Source organism: Saccoglossus kowalevskii, chromosome 19 (genome assembly GCF_978046115.1).
Source record: "Saccoglossus kowalevskii chromosome 19, keSacKowa6.1, whole genome shotgun sequence".
In the NCBI taxonomy this organism is placed as follows: Eukaryota; Metazoa; Hemichordata; class Enteropneusta; family Harrimaniidae; genus Saccoglossus; species Saccoglossus kowalevskii.
The window spans coordinates 28263741-28285122 of NC_140659.1; the positions used below are offsets into that span (position 1 = coordinate 28263741).

A 21382-nucleotide genomic window follows, 5' to 3' on the forward strand; every position below is an offset into this window, starting at 1 on the left:
ATGTTTTGATGAAATTTTATGCATACATGCTCATGCTCAGATATTTTTTAGCTGTTCATGACTATTCCTCTAATACCTAGAGAACCACTCATTGCCCTGGGATAATGTGCAGACCTGATTAGGTTTGGGTAAAAACTGTGCATATTAATTACCTAATTTGCATATTAGTGAATTTTTCACATTATAATGAAACTTAGTACATAGATGTCATAGGACAATACACAGCATTTGTGCATATTACCTTATTTGCATAATTAGTAAATTTGTGGCTTTTTGCTGATATCTCAAGTACTTGATACATGGATGCTCTAGGACAATGAACAGGCCAGTTTACTTTTACATTAAAATGTGTGGATATTAATCACCTGATTTGCAGCTTTTCCATCAATATCTCAGGTACTTAATTCAATGAATCTTGGTACATAAAGACAATGGCACGACCCAATTAGTTTTGAGTTTTGATATACATCCATCATAATTACCTAATTTACATTATAATGAAACTTGATAAACATGTGCCCTGGAACAATACAACAATACACAGACCTAATTAGTCAGAGGTTGAAAGCTATGCATAATAATTACTTAATTTGCATAATTTTTTTTTCTCAAAAAAACTATTATTGTAAAATATTTTATTTTCGCTTGGAATTAATTTTCGCTGAAGGAATCATTCAGTGAAAATAAAACCCAGCGAATATTCCTTTTTCCTATATTTTACATTTGACAAGTCAAAAATCAGTGAAAATTAATTCCATACAAAACACCCAAAAAGTCTTTTCAAGCGAAAATTAATTCCAGCTAAAATAAAGTATTTTACAGTATTGCATTTTAATAAGACTTGTTATACAAGTGCCTGTAAACAATGCATTAGTTTAGATTCAGTATACTAATTGCCAAAGGGGTACCTTAGATTTCTCCGTTTTGTTTTCCTGACAAAACAAACTGCAATAACCTGGCATTTTGTTTTGGGGTTAGCTTTATACTTCAGAATGCATCTGGTTTGCCCAGGTGTGTTTGAGTACATACTGTGAGCAATAGGCTTCATTTCAATTGTAACATATTACCCACAAATCCCTACATAAAGAGATCCCTAACTTTTCTACCATTTTGATACCGAAATCATACTTCATCGATTGGAGACTCAAAATACCAGCAACTTTTGGGGGAAGCTTTTCAGTTGGGACCACCTACATTTCAGTTTTTTAGTGTTACTTGAAAAACATACAAACCTCAAACCCAATAAGCATAATACATTCAGGCAAACACTATACAGTTTCATAAGATAATAAATAATTATTCAATAAAATTCTTCAATATAATATAATAATAAATACATCTCAATACAATATTACTTCATAAACATCAAGCTTACCAGTATTTAAACCGGAATATACATATACAAACATATAAACATAAAACACCAAATTCCAACTTGCACCTATAAGCAGATATGTTCACTGTTGTGCCATAAGATACTGGCCCCAAAAAAAGACAGCTTCAAATAGCCTGTAGTGAATGCAAACTTGCAGTGACTAGATGCACAATTTGAATTCCCCAAAACATTGTACTATGCTCTTCAAATGTGTAAAGTATTGCAAGATCAGAGTACATACACCCAGATACTATTTTAAAGGAGTGCATCATTAAACCATGTGAGAAATTAAAGATAACTGTAGACCTACAAAGTAATATTTTAACAGGCAAGAAAATACCAATATAATTTAGGCTTAAAAGATGGTGGTTGTCAAGTTGTATCATGTTCAACATGGCAATAAAATATACAATACATGTAAAATGCATTGTGATAGACTTTTCATTAGAAGTAGGTAATTGGCCACAATGTCCAGCTAATTCAATTGCAGAATTACAGTTTTCTTCTACCTATATATAATGTACTCTTCCCCTCTCTAAATCTTAAATGTAATAAACACAGTTTACATGACATTTAAACAACGTGCACTGTGACCACCACCCTTTAAAATTTCAAAGTCCCACAAAGGCATAGATGGATCTCCACATTTTACACACGTACACAGACAGGGTAAACATGGAAGTAGAAAAGACTGTTTGTGAACAACTAGAAAATATTAAAATTACATATGCAATGAAATAATCTTAAGAGATAATACATGTTGAACCATATGGACATCGCCAAATGCACTACGAAAATATTACACGAAAGACCTGTATTTGTCCACCAATAATAGTTTCTTCTAAATTCACAATACCATATTGTTGCTCAAGAGTATGGATGTGGACGTGTCTTTCCATGGCAAATTTGCTGATGAAACGTTTGTTACATGTATTACATTGGTATGGCTGTCTAGCAGCATGTAATCTCATATGTGTTTTCAGGTTGTAAGTCTGGGTGAATCGCTTTCCACATTCTTTACACTGGTATGGTTGCTCACCGGTATGTACTCTCATGTGTGATTTCAAATGGTCTCTGCGAGAAAAAGGCCTGTCACATTCTTTACATTTGTATGGCTGCTCACCAGAATGCATTTTCATGTGTGAATTAAGGTGTCCTAACTGCGTAAAACGTCTGTCACATTCTATACATTGATATGGTTGCTCACCAGTGTGCATACGCATGTGTGTTTGCAGGTGTCCTGTCTGGGTAAAACGTCTGCCACATACGTTACATTGGTACGGTTGCTCACCAGTGTGTACTCTCATGTGTGTTTTCAGACTGCCATTCTCAGTAAAACGTCTGTCACACACTGCACATTGATATGGTTGCTCACCAGTGTGTACTCTCATATGCGTTTTCAGGCTACTACTTTCGGTAAAACGTCTGCCACATTCTTTACATTGGTATGGTTGCTCACCAGTATGCACTCTCGTGTGTCTTTTAAGATCGCCTTTCCGGGTAAAACGCTTGTCACATACTCTACATAGGTATGGTTGATCGTGAGTTTCCAGGATGTGTTGTTTCAATACATCTACGTGAATCGCTTTCAATAATTGACACACTTGGCAAAATTCGTATGGCTGCACGTTAAATTGTTTTTCCATACGAATGTCAGGAAGGTACAACTCTTCGCTGGACATTTTGCTGATATTGCACTATATATCACGGCCTGAAAATAAAGAAACAGCTCGTACAAGCACAAAAGACTAAAGCGCTGTCACCATTTTGTGAATGACGTCACGTTTGAAATACTAGTCAAACGGGAGAATAGTACATTGTCGCCACAGGCGGCGCTGTTCCACATTGGGCAGGGAAGTCGCACGGCCATGTCAACATTAATGCACTAGTATTACAGCAATGGAATTGGTCACGTTGACACAACAATGTTTATATACACAAGTCATTTGCCGACGTAATCTTAATTTTCCACTCAAGTTTCATTGTCACAAATGTTTGTTTAGAGCCGCGTGAATATAAAGAAATATTTGTTATATACTAGTACCATATCGTTTGTAACCAAGTCCCTCTGTGTACAAGAAATAAAACTAACTCACCATTGTTGCGGGGGTCCAATTTTCAAACTCTTGTTTTTTTATGTAGAAAATATACCGAACCTTGATTGGAAATCACCGATGGGCCAGTAACAGCATATAAATTCCGAAATATACCTAACTATAACGGGATTAAAAAACAAATCAACCCGGGCCGATTCCCAGCAACATTGACAAAAATGACCCTCGTACAACATTCTGTCTCCCATGGAAACTCAACTCTAACATGATTAGTTGAAACCTCTAGTTAAACGCAGACAATTTCTTATACACAGAGCGACAATATCCCGATGTTTGATAAAAGTCTTATTTATCTTTATAATGCAAACAACTTTGCTAGTAACTCACGCATGCCCTAAGGTGGGGTAAACAACGAGTCAAGTAAAAAAAAAAAAAACGTTGCGCAACGGCCGTTCAAATACATATTTAAAACCTGAGAAACAATTGAAGCAAGTAGGGTCTTATTTTATTTTTTATTTATTCTGACGGTTTCAAGCGGGCATAAGAATTTATTATCGGCGCTGGGAAATGACATTACAAATTCAACGCGATGTAAACCTTACTGTTACGTTACCTGTACAACCTGGTATTTATTGCCTATTCCTTCTAAGTTCTTGGAATGTTTCATTTATTGCGAATTGCATTAAACTGCGAATTAAAAAGCTGATTGTAGATCTACAATAATTGCAAAACTGCGTTCGTAGTCTTATTTGTTTGAACGTGACATTTCCACTGTCATGTGTAGTTTATGCAGATCACTGTGATCATAAAAATAAGTAAAACGAAATAGTTGGCATGGCAACAAATTCTAAATTACCGGATTATTGAAATCACTTCAATTTCATGATTGTTTGGGTAAGATTTCTCATGAACTTTACAAAATCCAAAGCCCTTTATGACTCTTAAAGTCAATGACAGGATTTCTGCAGAAGTATGGATTCATCTTAAAGTGTCGCATTTTGGTTCAATCTCGAGCAACTAATAAATTATTATTTTCTGATGTTTAATCGGTAACAATTTGATAAATTAGACAAAGTATATCATTATCAGAATGATCATCATTGTTATTATAAATGCTTCATTTACATAAGTGTATTTACTTCACCGATGGAACCTTCTCGCAGTGTATAACGCATCACGTAATGTGATCTATACATACGTCACCATTCGTCCCAGAAAGGCAGAAAAGCATTTCATAAGTAAATCATAATTTACATACTCGTGCCGTGCATATTACCAATGCGAATATGTTCTGACAGTGATCAAAAGGTAACTGCTGCGTGAAATGCATCATTATTGGAACAACTTAAACGTTGCCAGGTAACGTGGTTTCAGCTTTACATTTGAATAGTGATTTAGTCAATTTTGATATTGCGCGTGAAGATCGGTTTTGTTTTTCCGTTTTCACGTGTATGTATTGTCACGAGGTCACGGGGTCAAATATTAACCAAAATACCAAATAGTATGCAATACTTTTACTACCTCGTGCGCGGGTTCTTAATCAATATAAAATTACACAATTTGTGTAACACAAGTAAAATTTAGACTGATGGGCACCAGTACAGTTCAATATAACTATATGCGCATATAATAAGAAGTAATAATGCACACCGGCCAATCTTACACATATGACGTCACACATGAATTACGTGAAACCATAGTTTATTAGGTACACCAAATATATGCATGATACTTGCAAAAAATACTGACAGGGGTGTGTAGCTGGTTGTTTGAAACCTTTACTCCTTATCAGACAGAAATCAACTCAAATTGCCTACCCCTTTTTCAGACAAACTGTAGATATTTTACACCCTTTTCCAGACAGTAAGCATAAATGGTACCAAGGGAAAACAGGTGGACTCCCGGAGATGGACTTTGACGATCGAAATGAAGTTACAGAAAGAAAAAATCAGCTTCATTCTCCTGATTGTTGGATCACTCAAGGTCTGGAGACAGTCTTTGGAAAATATGGACCCCTTTCTCTTAGACAGAAATAATGAAAAAGACAGGCTAAAATACCCCTTTTCAGACAGAAATGGTGAATTTGGAACCCCTTTTGGCGGCACATATACATATAGCACTTCAATGTGAGTACCCCTTCCCCCGAGCTTGCTACAGTTCTCTCCATCGGTATCACCCGCCTCTGCTGAGGTTCAGCACCACACACGGCCCTCACCACGCACCAAAGCAACTATATTAAACTATTTCATAGTTCTGTTATGCCTATTCTACTATACGGCTCGGAAGTTTGGGCTGCTTTTAATTTTAAGCCTAATATCACCCCTGAATTATTTATTCGGAAATTATTTAGTGATAGCTCAAAAAATGAATCAATCCACATCATATTCTGCAAACAACTACTGTAAAATATCACATAGTACTAGTTATTAAATGCCACACAGTGGAAGGTTGTATGATGGCAAATGTTATTTGGGCATCACTAAACTGTATCTTGTGAAATGTGAAAGGACAAGATCTGGTGCATAGCAAAACCGCGGTCTATAGAAGATCTCACAATTTACGCGACTTTACATAGTTGTCTTTTTCACAAGATGTAAATGTATTGCACAGCCAATGAGAACTTAACAACAAGTTATGCATTTACACCATGGCGGAAAAAAAACATGCAACAAAGAGGTACAATTTAACCAATTGTATTTATTAGACCAAAATTAAATCAATGTTTTATGACGAAAGCATGCTAAACGTGCTAGCATAGTGCAGGGACTACAGTTTAGTGATGCCCAAATAACATTTGCCATCATACAACCTTCCACTGTGTGGCATTTAATAACTAGTACTATGTGATATTTTTACCAAAAATAATTATTAATTTGGCCCTTTTAGCGTGATCGCGAAAACTAGCGTGACCGCGAAAGATTTCGCGGCGAGTGGGGAACATATTTTTTTTAAATTAAAAATTACACCTATGTTTGAAAAAAATGCCCGACTGTACTGAGTCTGGGGAACCGAGACTCATCGATGAAACCGACAGTTGTCCCGTGGTGCTGTAAATGGGACAGCTATCTTAGTATCAATACTAATAAAATCAAAACAATTGTTTCGATGCCTTAATTGTTTATTACCCATACGTTGCTGAGGTTCGGAAGACATAAATATCTGCCTCCACAAATATATCCGAAATGAATTCGTGATTTGTATTCATGTGACGAGTGTCCGTAAAAACAAAAGCACTCAACTATAGAGGCCGCACCATCGGCGCCATTTTTAATTTCGGATCAAGTTCATTTCGGCTTCACGTCCCGGGTTTTTGCGGTCACCATGAACTACGCAAAGAAAAAGAAGCCAGATCGTCCATGTCCGAACCCTTTATTTCTACAGTGGTTGACCGAATGGCGGGACGAGTCGGCGAAGACAGGGTCAAATAGGCAATTTACTTATGCAAAGGTACAGTAATACTGATTCTGTGGTGTCTCCTAGGCGCTTTATTTATTTACCATTCTTGACTGATGCAGTCATTTCGTACGTGAGCTACTTTTGTCACAAGGGCAGAGGCGAATTTAGGATTCTGGAATAGGGGGCCGATAAGTTGGCCGAAGGTTGTTAAAAATGGGGGGGGGGGGGGGCTCGGCCCCCTCTAAATCCGCCCCTGAAGGGCTTAACGATCTAAATATGAATGATAAGAACTATCAGGAAAATATAAAAAAAATCTTACAGACCTTAGATATCTATATAATGTCGAAATATTGTTTTGAATTGGACCTTGATCATGATTTTCTTGCATGCATTGAAACAGTGTTCTTGGCACTAACAAGTTAAATTCAAAGTTAAATGGGGAACTATTGCCAACATTCAAACTCATCTGGAATTGGACATTCAGTTCATATTTCATTTAAATTCCAGAATTTCCGACATTCACTTATTTCACATAAACGTCAATAAAACTTTAGGAGTGATATTATGAGGGTTTAATTCTGAGTTTTTGTTTTTTCATAGGCAATTAATTCATTAAAGAAATATCCAGTTCCACTGACAAGTGGTAAAGAAGCCAAGATATTAGAGGGGTTTGGAGATAAAATTTGCAAGATGCTAGACAAAAAACTCCTTGACAATGGTAAAATTTCACATTTTCCTCTCTAATACTTTTATGAGGTATTGACTGGATGTTTAGATCTCATCAAAATTTCTCAAGCTAACTTTTACCACCATTAATTTTTATAGAGACAAATTTTTGAAAAGTTTAAAAAAAATTGTATTATTAAGACAATAGCTTTCATGAAAACCTTTTTGTTGTCAAAAATATATTTGTTTGGAGTTAATTGTATTGGTCTGAATCAATGATATATATAGGGGTGTGCAACTTGAATATTCATGTTTAGGCCAGACTTTTTTTATTCCTTGTTTCTTGAGTTTTTATAAGTAAATTTTCTTGAGGAGGGCGGGAAAATAATAAAATGAATTCTTTTTTTCCCACTAGATTTGTGTGATTCTCAAAGAATTGTAAGTGAGATCATTGATCTGAGAGAAAAAATGAAATAAAATTTTATTCCATGTATAACCTGGTTGGCAATGTCGCCAATTGGGGCACAATTTTCAGCATTAATGAGGGATTTCTCGGTTTTTGACAACAGAGTTTCACGGCGTGTCACCACAAACCACGCCGCCGCCATGTTCGCCTAGTCGTCTCAAGCAGCACGCATAAAGTTTAGATTTGCGCGAGACTTCGGTATTTTGATCATGATACTCCCATGAAATGCAAAACTTGGATTTGTTAGGCGGAGGGCGAAAAAAAAATGAAGATAAAAAAAAAATTTTTAACAATTTTTTGCACTCACAAGTCGGCGGGTGCGAGAAATTATGCTGAAATAATATTTTATTTTTATTTTATCGGACAATAACAAATGTTCAACGTCTGAACACCAAGATAGCTGACCCTTGAACCCCCTAACCTGACCTTAATATCCTACTGATAGAGGGCACACTATCAAAATAGCAATAGGCTGGCCTGTCAGTCTATAACAATATCTTAACAATAGCATCATATGGAAAGTTTCAATTGTGTAAATTGAAATCAGCAAGGTTATTGTCATAATCAAATGAACAATGACACTTAAAAGTAAACACAGCCTGAGATGAACACTAATAATTTTGTTCACAGAATCTCTCATTTAAATTAGTATTTCCAAGAATGTATTTTTGTATTCTGATTTTTTCTTCTTCACACCAGTTTCTGGTTTACCTATATCTTATACTTCCTGCATACAATAGACATAAAAATATAAATTATGCAATATAAGATCCAATCAAAATTGTCACTGGGATCTCTTTGAAAGCAAGCCACAAGACTTAATTGCTCCTCAAATACTGTTCCATTTTTCACTTCATCTTGTCCACTGTTCCTCTGAACTGAAGAAAAAATATTGGGGGGAAAATTTGGTTAGCGAAAAAAATGAAACACTACAAGTGGCTCTCGCCACGATCCATGTGTTATGTGAATGGCACTCATTTTGAGTTTAAAAATCTGATTTACAAATACTTGTACCTAATGTTTACAGATAAAGTCAATAAATTACAACAATGTGTAGGTGAAATAAACAACAAGATTCCATTGTTGTTTGGTTGTAAAATATTTAGCATAGATTTTGAATATACTGAGTCTTCTGTGTGGTTGGTGTTTTGTAGGCATTATCCCTGGATCTCCAATATTGGGAAAGCCCATCAGCAGAGTTATGCCTAGCACAACTGTAGATTTATGTGACAAACCCTCCATAGCAGGAAGTTCAGACACATCACAGACAGTGGGAAAAACAAATCCAATATCACAAACCTCCCAGCAGGTAGGTCTATTCAATATGCTTATGGTTGTTGGTTATGCTGAATTTGTAGATGTCAGTATGTACATATCTTGAATCACCTACCACAAATTAGTTTATTAGAGAATCACCCACCCACACATTGGCTTATCTGAAAATAACCCACCCAAACATTAGATTATCTGAAAATCACCTATCCAAACATTAGATTATCTGAGAACCACCCACCTCTACATGAGATTATCTGAGAATCATCCACCAATGCATTAGCTTATCTGAGAATCACCCATCCAAACATTAGATTATCTGAGAATTATCCACCAAGGCATCAGATTATCTGAGAATCATCCACCAAGGCATCAGATTATCTGAAAACCATTCACCTACACATCAGATTATCTGAGAACCATCCACCCACACAACAGATTATCTGAGAACCATCCACTCACACAACAGATTATTCGAGAACCATCCACCCACACAACAGATTATCTGAGAACCATCCACCCACACAACAGATTATCTGAGAACCATCCACCCACACAACAGATTATTCAAGAACAATCCACCCACACAACAGATTATCTGAGAACCATTCACCCACACAACAGATTATCTGAGAACCATCCACCTACACAACAGATTATCTGAGAATTTATCTTGTATGTATATTGAGATTCATGTCAGGTCACTCAGGTGCAGTAACCAAAGTTATATACAAGTTGTTCTTATGCTTGGCAGAGAAAAACAAGAGTTGTTGCTGGGCAGAGTAAAGCTAAACGAGAGTATATTCCTGCATATAGATCTGGGCCATATGCATTGGTATTGGCATTGTATAGAGATCTAAAGGTAAGATATGCTTTCATAAAACCAGCATGAAAATTTACTGTTCTTATGCTCTCTCTTTTACACTGTCAACTCTTAATTTTCTTTTCATTCTCTTTTATAGAAAGAAAACAGCTTAGGATATATGACTAAAGGAGAACTTGTGAGGGAAGCACAGACTCTATGTGAGAAGTCATTTAGTGTGGTAAGACATAACTGTGATAATCAATGTATAGTGGGACACCACACAAATGGATTGTACAATGTGTTGATCAGAATAAAACATGTAGGCAATTAAGGTTTAGTTGAGATATTTTTTGATTCAGTTAATTTTGGGTTAGTTTTCAAGTTTAAACTGACAATATTGTGGTTTCACTGTTTTTTTTGACCGTTTATAGGCTAAATAACAGGTGTAGTCACCTACTAATTGTCCCTATGAGCACCAAAGTGAATGTTTGTCACCTTTCACAGAGCAAATCCCACTTAATGTTTTTCATATTATTTCTAAAATTTTGACTGAGACCTGTAACCAAGAGGAAATTATTACCATTTTGCCCAGAAATTATAGAAAAAAATACATATGAAAACCATTACACCATACCATGTATTTTTTTGATGGTAAACAATTATGGTGCCCAGAATGTTAATAAATACAATTTGACAGTGTCCATTTTGCAGTTGCATTTACAGCAGTTAGAACTTGAGCAGGAGAAAGGGCACACTTACTCAAGCATTTTGTTGTCTTGGATGGGCTTCATTGTGTACTGCTGTTGTTTTCTATATATTGTAGAATTAAACACATTTTAATTCATAAATTCATGCATAAATTATGTTCACATATTGTTTCATACTATCTTTGCTTGAGATAAATAAATGTATGTGTTAGACGCCAGACTTTTATGACTTGTTCTGATTTAAGGCTCAACTTTATTTAATAGTATTCATTATCTCAAACAAAGAATAAAATTATTATGGATTTCATATCTCTGTTATCAAAACAATCAAGGTCATGGTTTAAATATTCCCTGAATTACATGATTTTATAAAAACTTGGGATGGATGGATAAGGGGTGATGAGGTTTTTTTCAATATAATTAATGTGATGTTAAGTCATATGTATTTGTAAATATTGTATCTTCTTTGCTTGACAGCCAGACCCTGGTGCACGTTACACAGCTTGGTCTTCAATGGGCACACTAATTAAAAAAGGACTCATTGTAAAAGAAAGCAACCCGGCTAAGTATGATTGCTATTTATTCTATAGTCCTGCAGCTTATGACATGATTAACCCACAATCTGTTCATTCTTCATTACAGTAACTTTGGTATTTTTTGCTTATTCTTCAAAAGCTTAAAGAATAGAATAGAATAGAATAGAATAGAATAGAATAGAATAGAATAGAATAGAATAGAATACTTTATTACCGGTAATACCATAAAGATAATGTAACATTTCTTTTTTGGTTAACAAGTTAATAAAGTTTTTACATAGTTGAGTGATCATAAAACTATTCGTGAGTAGTAAAGGTAAGACAATTTACAAAATGTAAAAATATGGCATATGTAGTTTATTTATACCAGTAATGTATTCCTTATGTTGTAACACTGTTCAATGTACTTGATAGTTTCTTTAATTAGTGAAGTGTTCTTATATTTACCGTGTTCATTTCTTTCAATTTAGGGGCGCATAATTCTGTTCAAAACTTATATGTCCTAATTATGTATTTAAAAACATATTGATATTGTGTTTACATACAAGTTATAAATCATAATTCCATAAGATATGGCACAAAACCACAGTATTTATGAATAAAGAAGGGGTTCTTTCCAATGTCAAGCTTGATAATGGTTTATAGCTATTAGCTGTATATACATTATACCAAAAACAAATTATATCTTGTTTTTGGTTGGCACGTGTGTGTGTGTGTGGGGGGGGGGCAAATATTTCAAAAAACGAAAGAAAATAACATCACTTTTTTCTGTAAGTTACTTTTAGATCGAAAACAGATTTTTGATTTTTTTTTTGCCCTTAAGCAAAAAACATATTCAAATTTTGTTTAAATGCTGATTATTCTGCAACAATTAGTTGAATTATGATAGATACTGTCACTCTATGTTAGACTTCATAAACTTATATTTTCAATACAATAGATACAGTCTTAGTGATTCTGGTTGCGAGTTAGCAGACAAGCTAGAATCAAGCTTACCCACTGATACAGCTAGTGGTACTAGGCCTACATCATTTACTGTCACATCACAGCCTAGCACCAGTACAGGTATAACACTCAGGTGAGCGGTGTGTACATGTATGCGTGATATTAAAGATAATTTCAACCAATATCACATAACAAAGTGGATGCTTGGAAAACTCTTTTCCTAAACAGAAATGATTGAAATTATTCAAAATACAAAACTCAGTACATGTATTACTGTTATATTCATAGTAATAGTAATAGTTCTTTTTATTTTTCATTCAGGTTGAGTTCTGATGAAGAAGACCCTGACCAAAATGATAATATTGATTCCTTAACTGTATCCACTGCTAGTAATAGTTTAAAGTCACTAAGAACAGGTGAGTTAAATTGCTTTCTATGAAGCAAAGTTTAAGCGTCTTGCACTTGCATATGTACACATCATTTATATCATTCAACTATTATTTTTTTTTAAGGAAATTATTTTGTTAATCACATGTGAGGCAGTAATAACAATGCACATTACCAATGCGGACTACTTATAACCTTTTTGAATGCCAAAGTCATCTTTAATCACCTTTCACAATTGCTTTTTACAAAACCTATCATTGTTTTCAACAATTTTGATCAAGATGATAAAAAAATATATTCACTACGTTCAATTACCCACCATAGACTCCGGTCAGTCAAAATGACTATTTTGAACTGTAGGCATTAATCAGCGATTCTGCCGGTGATGGAGAGATAGAATCCAGATCAGGGGAAGCCCCATGACCTCAAGATTCTTTTACCCCTTACGTCACGAACCCACGTGACCGAGGCCACCTGGCAGCGCCACAGGTAGCCGCCCATCACTCTTAACTTCTCTCAGCCTCGAGTGGAGATGAAATCTAGCAAGCTCTGCTGGATCGTCTGCTTTTTTTTTCCTGTCCGGATTTATAGCTTGGGTTGTTGCCGCTGCTCGGCATCCGACATTGTAGCTGGTAGGATAAGTTTTCCTTGTCATTTTTACCCTCGTGTCGTTTTCCCCTTTGTGTGTACTATTTTTCAAAATAGTCATTTTGACTGACCGGAGTCTATGGTGGGTATGAACTATGTGAATAGGCGGGTTCAGAGAACCCTCGCCTAAGTCTATTTGATTCAAAATCAACAAAGATATTATGGTAAAATATATAAATGTGTGCTAACATTTGTGCACTAATATCATGATTGAAAAAATTACAGTACAAAAAGTCAACGCTGACATACATCAATAAAATGTTGAACAGCAGAACCTATGCTTTTAATTTTTAGCCATAACCATTACATCATTGTAATTTAATATTATTAATAAACAAAAATTCTTTTGACATATTTTTATTAGATTCAACAATGCCAATATCTAGTCATACCAATCCAAGCCAATCAAATTCAGCGTACACTTACTCACAGAGTAGTGTTGATTCTATATCTAACATAGATGACAGTTCACAGGGTAGTATCTCCACATCATCTTCCGTTGATGCCAGACCACAGTTTGTTCTTCAACAAGGAACATATGATGTTATTCTATGTGTGGATAACTGTGAAACTGCAGGGTAGGTTGATGTACTACATAACATGTGTAACTTCATAAACGTGTTGTTTACATTGCAAGAATAAACTTAGGTGCTGCCTTGTTTTACTAACGACACAATGGGAGTGTTTGGGGGTTACCTTTTCTGTGTGTATGTAATGTTTTTGTAACTTTAAACATGTAATTTTGACCCCAAATTATATTTGTTGTACCAATAAATGTTAGAATATATAGGCTATGCACCTGTAAACACCTAGCACCTAGCTGGATAAGCACTTGTAAACCATGCTAAGACAACTGAATATGCACTGTTTTGTTTATAACCACACACACATATAAACAGCACCTAGACAGCTGGATTTACACTTGTAAGCAGCACCTAGACAGTTGGATATACACATGTAAACAACATATATATCAAATCATTGCAATATTTATTTGTTTTTAGGGGTTCTTCTGGGAGCAGGAAGGCTAATCTGCTTCCTGAATTGAAAAAGAATGGCATAGATTGTGATGTGAGGAAACTGCAAGTAGGAGACTTCTTGTGGATTGCTAAAGAACGAATCAGACACATGCCAGGTATTTCACAAGACAGATGATCATTTATGAATTTATTTGAATATCATCAATTCAAAATGATTTTTAGATTTGTGTACATGAATGAAACATGGAATCATATTGCTCGTTTGAAATGTTTTTTATGTATTTTAAATCATCTGTATGTTGCAGGTTGCCTGGAGATACCCATTGCTAAGGAGATTGTCCTTGACTACATTGTAGAGAGAAAGAGAATGGATGACTTGGCTAGCAGTATAACAGATGGACGATTTAAAGAACAAAAGGTATGAGCGTTTTCATCCCTGTTTAGACATACTAACAGAAATAGAGAATACAAAAAAATTCCTTGCAGTGGTAGAAAGTGCACTGCTTGCGACCAAAATGAGATTAAAGACGAGATGTATTTTTTACTTGAATGCAAGCTGTATGAAAATGAGAGAACTGAAATTTAATACATTGCAACGACACAAATACCAATAAACAAGCAAAAACAGCCAAAAAACAACAAAAGTAGCAAGCTACATCTATAATTGTTTCAGTGCCAGAGAAAATCATTTCAAAAAACTACCAGTCCGATTGCTTTGATATGACATACCTAGGTACTACAGGTAGACCTCTCTCAGATTTGTTCATTTTGTGATGATATCTTCAATTCTCTAGTTTTGATGAATATTTTTGTCATTTTTGGTAAAAAGTGATATTTTCAACTTCTTATTAAAAAAAACAAGTCCGATTGCTTTGATATTATATATATAGGTACTACATGTGGACCACTCTCAGATTTGTTCATTTCGTGATGATATCTTAAATTCTCTAATTTTAATGATATTTTTTGTCATTTTTGATAAAAAGTGATATTTTAGACTTCTTGTTAAAAACTGCAATTTCGATTGCTTTCATGTTATACATGTAGGTACCTCAGATAGACATCTCTCAGATTTGTTCATTTTCTAATGATATTTTCAGTTCTTCAATTGAAACCTACATTGCTAACAGCGGAGCTATCTCAGCCGACTGGCTGCTTGTTCTTCACATTGTATATATATCATGTTACAATTCATTATTTCCAGTTTCGTCTGAAGAATTGTGGGCTTAGAAAACCTATCTATTTGGTGGAAGACTTCGGGTCTGGGCAGCATCTTAGTGTTCCAGAGACAACTTTACAACAAGCAGTTGTAAATACACAGGTAAGGTAATAGAATACGTTTTTAACTCTTTAATTTATTAGTCATACATTATATAATCCTCTACTCAATTAGAGGAACCAACAATAAAACTATGTCATTTAACACTTACATCCTCTCCTGTTCCATAAGCCAAACATGGCTACACAGAATGAGCCAACTTTGTGGTTAGAATATCAGGAAAATTACATTTGATCAAAACTTAATAGCCAAGTATATTCTATTGATACAATGTAACTAAAAATTGTAAAGTTAACAGGAAAGAAAAACAAAAAGGGTAAATTTTCACTACAAGGAAACAAAACTACACAAAAGTAAACATTGACCTGTCAAAATTTGTGTCATTATAATGAATACACGCATGCAGGCTGTCAGTAGACTCACACAGATGGAATGTTTATCTGAGCCGGCTACCAACGTCCTGGCCAGGGCAAATAGGGATTCCACCAATGCAGCCCACGACTCTGAATGGCGAGCTGGCATTTAGTGTAGTGGAAGGGAGATTGATCCTTGCCATCCCTCTGTTGGCCAGGTAGATGATTTTTTTCGTTCATTTATTTGACGAGTTGGGTTTATCCTATGCAGCATTCACCCACCATTGACAATTCTTTGGGGACAAGACTATAGCCAATTGTCCTATTATTAGAAGACTGTTTACTCGATCCTGAATGAAGGAACCGCCCAGTTGGGACTTGTTGGTTGTATTGTCTGCTCTAAGCAGACCACCCTTTGAGCCTTTGGGATCAGCACCACTGAATTATTTGACGTGGAAAACAGTCTTCTTACTAGCTCTAATTGCCTCTGGTAGGCGTCGTTCTGATCTAGGGCCTTGTCCTTGTTGGACGGTTAATTGTGCCATCTTTATGGACAATCAAGCTGTGCTAAAGACACAAATCAGGTTTCTTGCCAAAAACCAAATCCCAGGACACGATTGGCACAGCATAACTTTTCAAACATATAAAAAAGCGAAAAAGGTACTAGTATTGCTAACAACTAAAACTGTTTCAGATGTATATATATGATAGGCATATATACATTATTACATGTAACTGTATTGTAGTAGATAGATAGTCCAACTTGATAAGTTTATTTTAACATCTTTATTACATTTTATAAATAGATATGTAATTCATTCTATAAGGTTGTAATAAAGAATTATCTTATCTTATCTTATACATATATATTAATGGGATTATCTATACAAGAGATTATAACCAATGTTGCACAAAGGAAGTTGCACAAAGGAATATGTTCCTGTTTTCTAAGGTCTATGAAATAATAAACCAAAATATTTCAGAATATAATTTGTTCTTTCAACTTAGGTGATAGATGGGTTTTATGTGAAACGGACAGGTGAGCTGAAACAGTCTGTAGCATACCTGACTGTCATGACAAGATATTTACAGAGTGAATATGCAGTAAGTACAACTCAAGGACTTTCACAAATGTTTGTATACTCGGTATGGTAGCTCTGGACAATAATTATTATGCCACTACTTTCTTCTTTGTGTGCGACTCCACATATAATTTGAACTCTGGGGCTCTGAAATCTGAACCAGCAATCACAGCAGTTATATTGAGGGGTATAAATACCATAATTGCTCTATTTGTAGGGCATGTCCGTGTTACCTATAAACATATAGATGTAAATGTATTGTCAAAATAAGTCATATTTTTATGAGCGTACAATAAATAGAATTTTTGTTTTGTACACTTTTGATAGAGTAAATACAACACATGGTATATTTGAGTTTTTTAAATATTATATATATATATTTTAATTATTGTTTGATACTCCATACAGGCTCTGTTTTATCATAAACTACAAATTTTGCATTTGCAATGCACACAACAGTATTCATGAGATAAAAAATCAAAACTATTGTCATGCATATGCAGTGATAGTTCTTTTACATACTCAAACAACCAGTGTATTAAAGAATTTCTTTGTTTCATTGAACGAATACTCGGATGTGTGCTACAAAAACAGTGATTCAATTCATGATAAATTGGAGTTTAATTTATTTAAGAATCCAGGGAATCACAAAATGTCATATTGCATCTTTTTTATGCATTCTATTTCTATAAATTAACATTGATATAATAACTCAAGTGAAGAGAACAAAGATGTAATGTTCTTTAAAAATTATGAAAAATAACATTGCTTTTTCACTATATCTAAAAAATACCATATACAAAGCACCGCCTGTGAAACCCCTGGGTAGGGATAACCTTTATTTTGATTTATTTACTGTATTTTTATTACTTTCTGATATTTAGTTATTATTTATTTTTAGTTGTATTACTTATATTTTATTTTATACTATTTTTACCTTACTTGTATCCACAGCAGATTACAGTTGCATAACAAACTATTATTATTTTAATGCTTCTATGTGAGGAATAACTAAAATGTTTGTCTTTTGTTTAGAGGAAAACACTGACAGCTTATAGCAAAGATTATCTAGACAGCTTGGACAGTAGACCTGATGTACATTGCAGTCAACAAATGATGATGTCATTTTCAGAGTTTGACCAGATGACAATTAAAAACAAGGCAAGGTTTCAGGCATATCTAGTAATGTTATATGATTTGCGATCTCAAATAACATAGAATTTCTACAAATGTATATGTTTAATGTAGAAGTTCTATCGCTGTCGACACTTAGTAGTAAGGCCAATTTGAGTAAATTAAAGATGCACAGTGTTTATAAGGTATACTAATCAAAATCTATTCATCAACTAAGTTATTTATTGTCTTCACTACAATAAATCCTGTCATACATTGCTTTTCGAATTCTGCTGTAAATATGTGCTTAAAAGAACTAACATATGTAGATGAAGTAGATATTCAAAGTTTGCTCAGACATAACAGTAACATGAGTAAATAGCTGTCCTATGGACTAATTGAAGGACCTAATGTCTTTACAGGAAGCAGCTTAAAAGTCTATTGTGTACATCACATTGAATATTGATTTTGTACACTGAAAAGAGTATCCATCGTGCAATTTAGTTATTTAATGACACCTTAAAGATACTGAAAACTCCATCACAACTGAAGCCATGGAACTACCTGGTGATGTTCAGTGTGTGATGAATTTTGTCCAATTGTATCTCATATTATGCTTATATGTACTCCTATAAATCCCTGATAAGATGACAATTGCTACTACAATGTATTATGTTGTTTTAGGCAATGACTGTGACAGAGATGTTTGCAAAGCAGTTAATGCAGATAAGTGGACTGTCGGCTGAGAAAGCAAAGTCAATACTAGAAAAATACAGAACTCCACAAGGGTTAGTTAAATAAAGGCAGTTATATGAAAATGGCGGGTCGATTTTAGTATAGTGAAAGATAAATGTTAACTCAATTCAAGGATTGAGGAAATTATTTGCTTCATGTGTAAAATATAGTTTATAATGAGTGCTCACAAGCATCTTGTCGGGGCAGTACATTTAAAACAGTATTGAGTTGTGTGGACTTGTAAAAATGTATAACTACGAATGTGAATATCTATATTCTCTACACAGGTTGTTGGCTGCATATGGTGGCATACCTGAAAACTCTGGAAAGGAAAAGCTTTTGGCCAATTTGAAATATGGTAAATCCCAGAGGTATGGAAGATATTCTTCTTTACACATGATACAGATGCAAATAATAAATGCATACCTTCGATTATGTATGTCAATATTTCAGCTGCTGGTAACTAACTTAGAGCGATGTTAAAGGGGCTTTAACATTTGTAAACATGCATTATTATTTAATTAAGTTGAGCCTAATCTTAGGCATTTTTGCTCTTCAGGTCCAATAAGCAGATATGGTTGATAGGAAACATCAACATTCTTTTTGCACTCCATGGGCACAGTGATATTCATAAAAGTGCATTATTTGCAAAAGACAGGCCATGCTTCTTCTTCTTTTTCTTCATGATGATGCGAAAAGTTATTATCAATCACACCCTGGCAATGATTTTCATCTCAAACTGTGTATTTACTGGCATAGATTATCAGTCAGTAGTAGCTAGGACTAAAAGGACTATCCATCTGGAATGCTGTTTGCAAAATCATCACAAATGGGGAGTTTCATCTACTTTTGCTTAAAGACCTCAATATCACTGGGGATGCTGCAGGAGAAATCATCACAAATAGAAAGTTCGCCTTCTTTTCATAAAAGGCCCACCATGAGTTGGGAAAAAACATCAGGAATCCTGTGGGCAAAATTATCACTAATTTGTTGTTCACCTACCTTTTCTAAAAGCCCACAAAAAATCCCCATGCACTGAACAATAAATCTGTGCCTTAAAACAGGCTTTCAAATTCAGCTTATTAAGAATCAAAGTGAGTGATTGATCTACCAGAAAACAATGAATAAATATTATATAATTATTCTTTTTCTATTCTTTCAGAAATCTTGGTCCAAGTGTAAGCCGAATGGTTTATCAGCTTTACAACACAACAGGTCCACTTCAATAAAAATTATGTTCTAACAATAAGTGACCATGACCATGACTCATCCATTTATCGTTTTATGAAGGTTTATTTCACCCATAGATGTTGGCAATACCCACTATTTTATCATTTTATTAAGGTTTATTTCACCCATAGATGTTGGCAATACCCACTATTTTATCGTTTTATGAAGGTTTATTTCACCCATAGATGTTGGCAATACCCACTATTTTATCGTTTTATGAAGGTTTATTTCACCCATAGATGTTGGCAATACCCACTATTTTATCGTTTTATGAAGGTTTATTTCACCCATAGATGTTGGCAATACCCACTATTTTATCGTTTTATGAAGGTTTATTTCACCCATAGATGTTGGCAATACCCACTATTTTATCGTTTTATGAAGGTTTATTTCACCCATAGATGTTGGCAATACCCACTATTTTATCGTTTTATGAAGGTTTATTTCACCCATAGATGTTGGCAATACCCACTATTTTATCGTTTTATGAAGGTTTATTTCACCCATAGATGTTGGCAATACCCACTATTTTATCGTTTTATGAAGGTTTATTTCACCCATAGATGTTGGCAATACCCACTATTTTATCGTTTTATGAAGGTTTATTTCACCCATAGATGTTGGCAATACCCACTATTTTATCGTTTTATGAAGGTTTATTACACCCATAGATGTGGGCAATACCCACTATTTTATCGTTTTATGAAGGTTTATTTCACCCATAGATGTGGGCAATACCCACTATTTTGTGCCCACTATGTGAGGTTGAATCCGGAGACGCAAGGCTTGTAATCCAGAAGTAAAATGAAAAAAAAATAATTATTATTATACCATTGCAATGTGTTGTGCATTATTAAATACTTAATTGTGGATTCATTTACAATAATTAATATAAATATTTAATTTTGGGTTCAGGGTTCAATGCTCTTACAAAATTATTTGCTAACTGAAATTGCTTATATCAACACAATGCTTGATCTTATGAAAAATGGGGCATCATACAAATATATGCGATTTAAGATCATACGATTTCAGCTTGAATGCGACAAATGATTTTACGTGCAGGAAAAAAGGGGCCTGGAATGAACTTTGAGATGTACAACAATGACCCTTGCCTTGAATTTGTAAAGCTGTATGTAGCTGTATTTTTATTTTACATTTAAGCTGTGATTTGTTTTGTTTTTTTTGGGGGGGGTGCTTCACGAATCTCAGGCCACTGTGCTTGGCAAGGTACCAGTACACAACTACTTGCATATTCATGACTACATCGTGATGTTACACTAGAAACACAACCCAGAGACTATCAATGGTGTACATACGAAGCTACACAGACATCTACATTTGGAGTCGTTT

At 34.6% G+C, this 21382-nt stretch overlaps 2 protein-coding genes across 2 annotated transcripts; one reads left to right on the forward strand and one right to left on the reverse strand.

The window, feature by feature from the left end:
- Positions 1-1276: 1276 nt before the first annotated feature.
- LOC146731455 (uncharacterized) lies at positions 1277-3138 on the reverse strand. The gene has a single exon (XM_085493576.1). It carries the CDS (start codon positions 3055-3057, stop codon positions 2164-2166), a length of 894 nt encoding a protein of 297 aa, XP_085349702.1. The 5' UTR covers positions 3058-3138; the 3' UTR covers positions 1277-2163.
- A 3525-nt stretch (positions 3139-6663) lies between these two features.
- On the forward strand, positions 6664-20868 carry LOC100377513 (structure-specific endonuclease subunit MUS81-like). The gene is made up of 17 exons (XM_085493992.1): positions 6664-6876; positions 7426-7543; positions 9112-9266; positions 9984-10091; positions 10192-10272; positions 11219-11307; positions 12218-12355; positions 12544-12638; positions 13622-13835; positions 14262-14392; positions 14543-14655; positions 15442-15558; positions 16878-16973; positions 17987-18112; positions 18749-18852; positions 19087-19170; positions 19962-20868. The coding sequence occupies exons 1-17, from the start codon at positions 6751-6753 to the stop codon at positions 20026-20028; spliced, it is 1962 nt and encodes a 653-aa protein (XP_085350118.1). The 5' UTR covers positions 6664-6750; the 3' UTR covers positions 20029-20868.
- Positions 20869-21382: the final 514 nt, after the last annotated feature.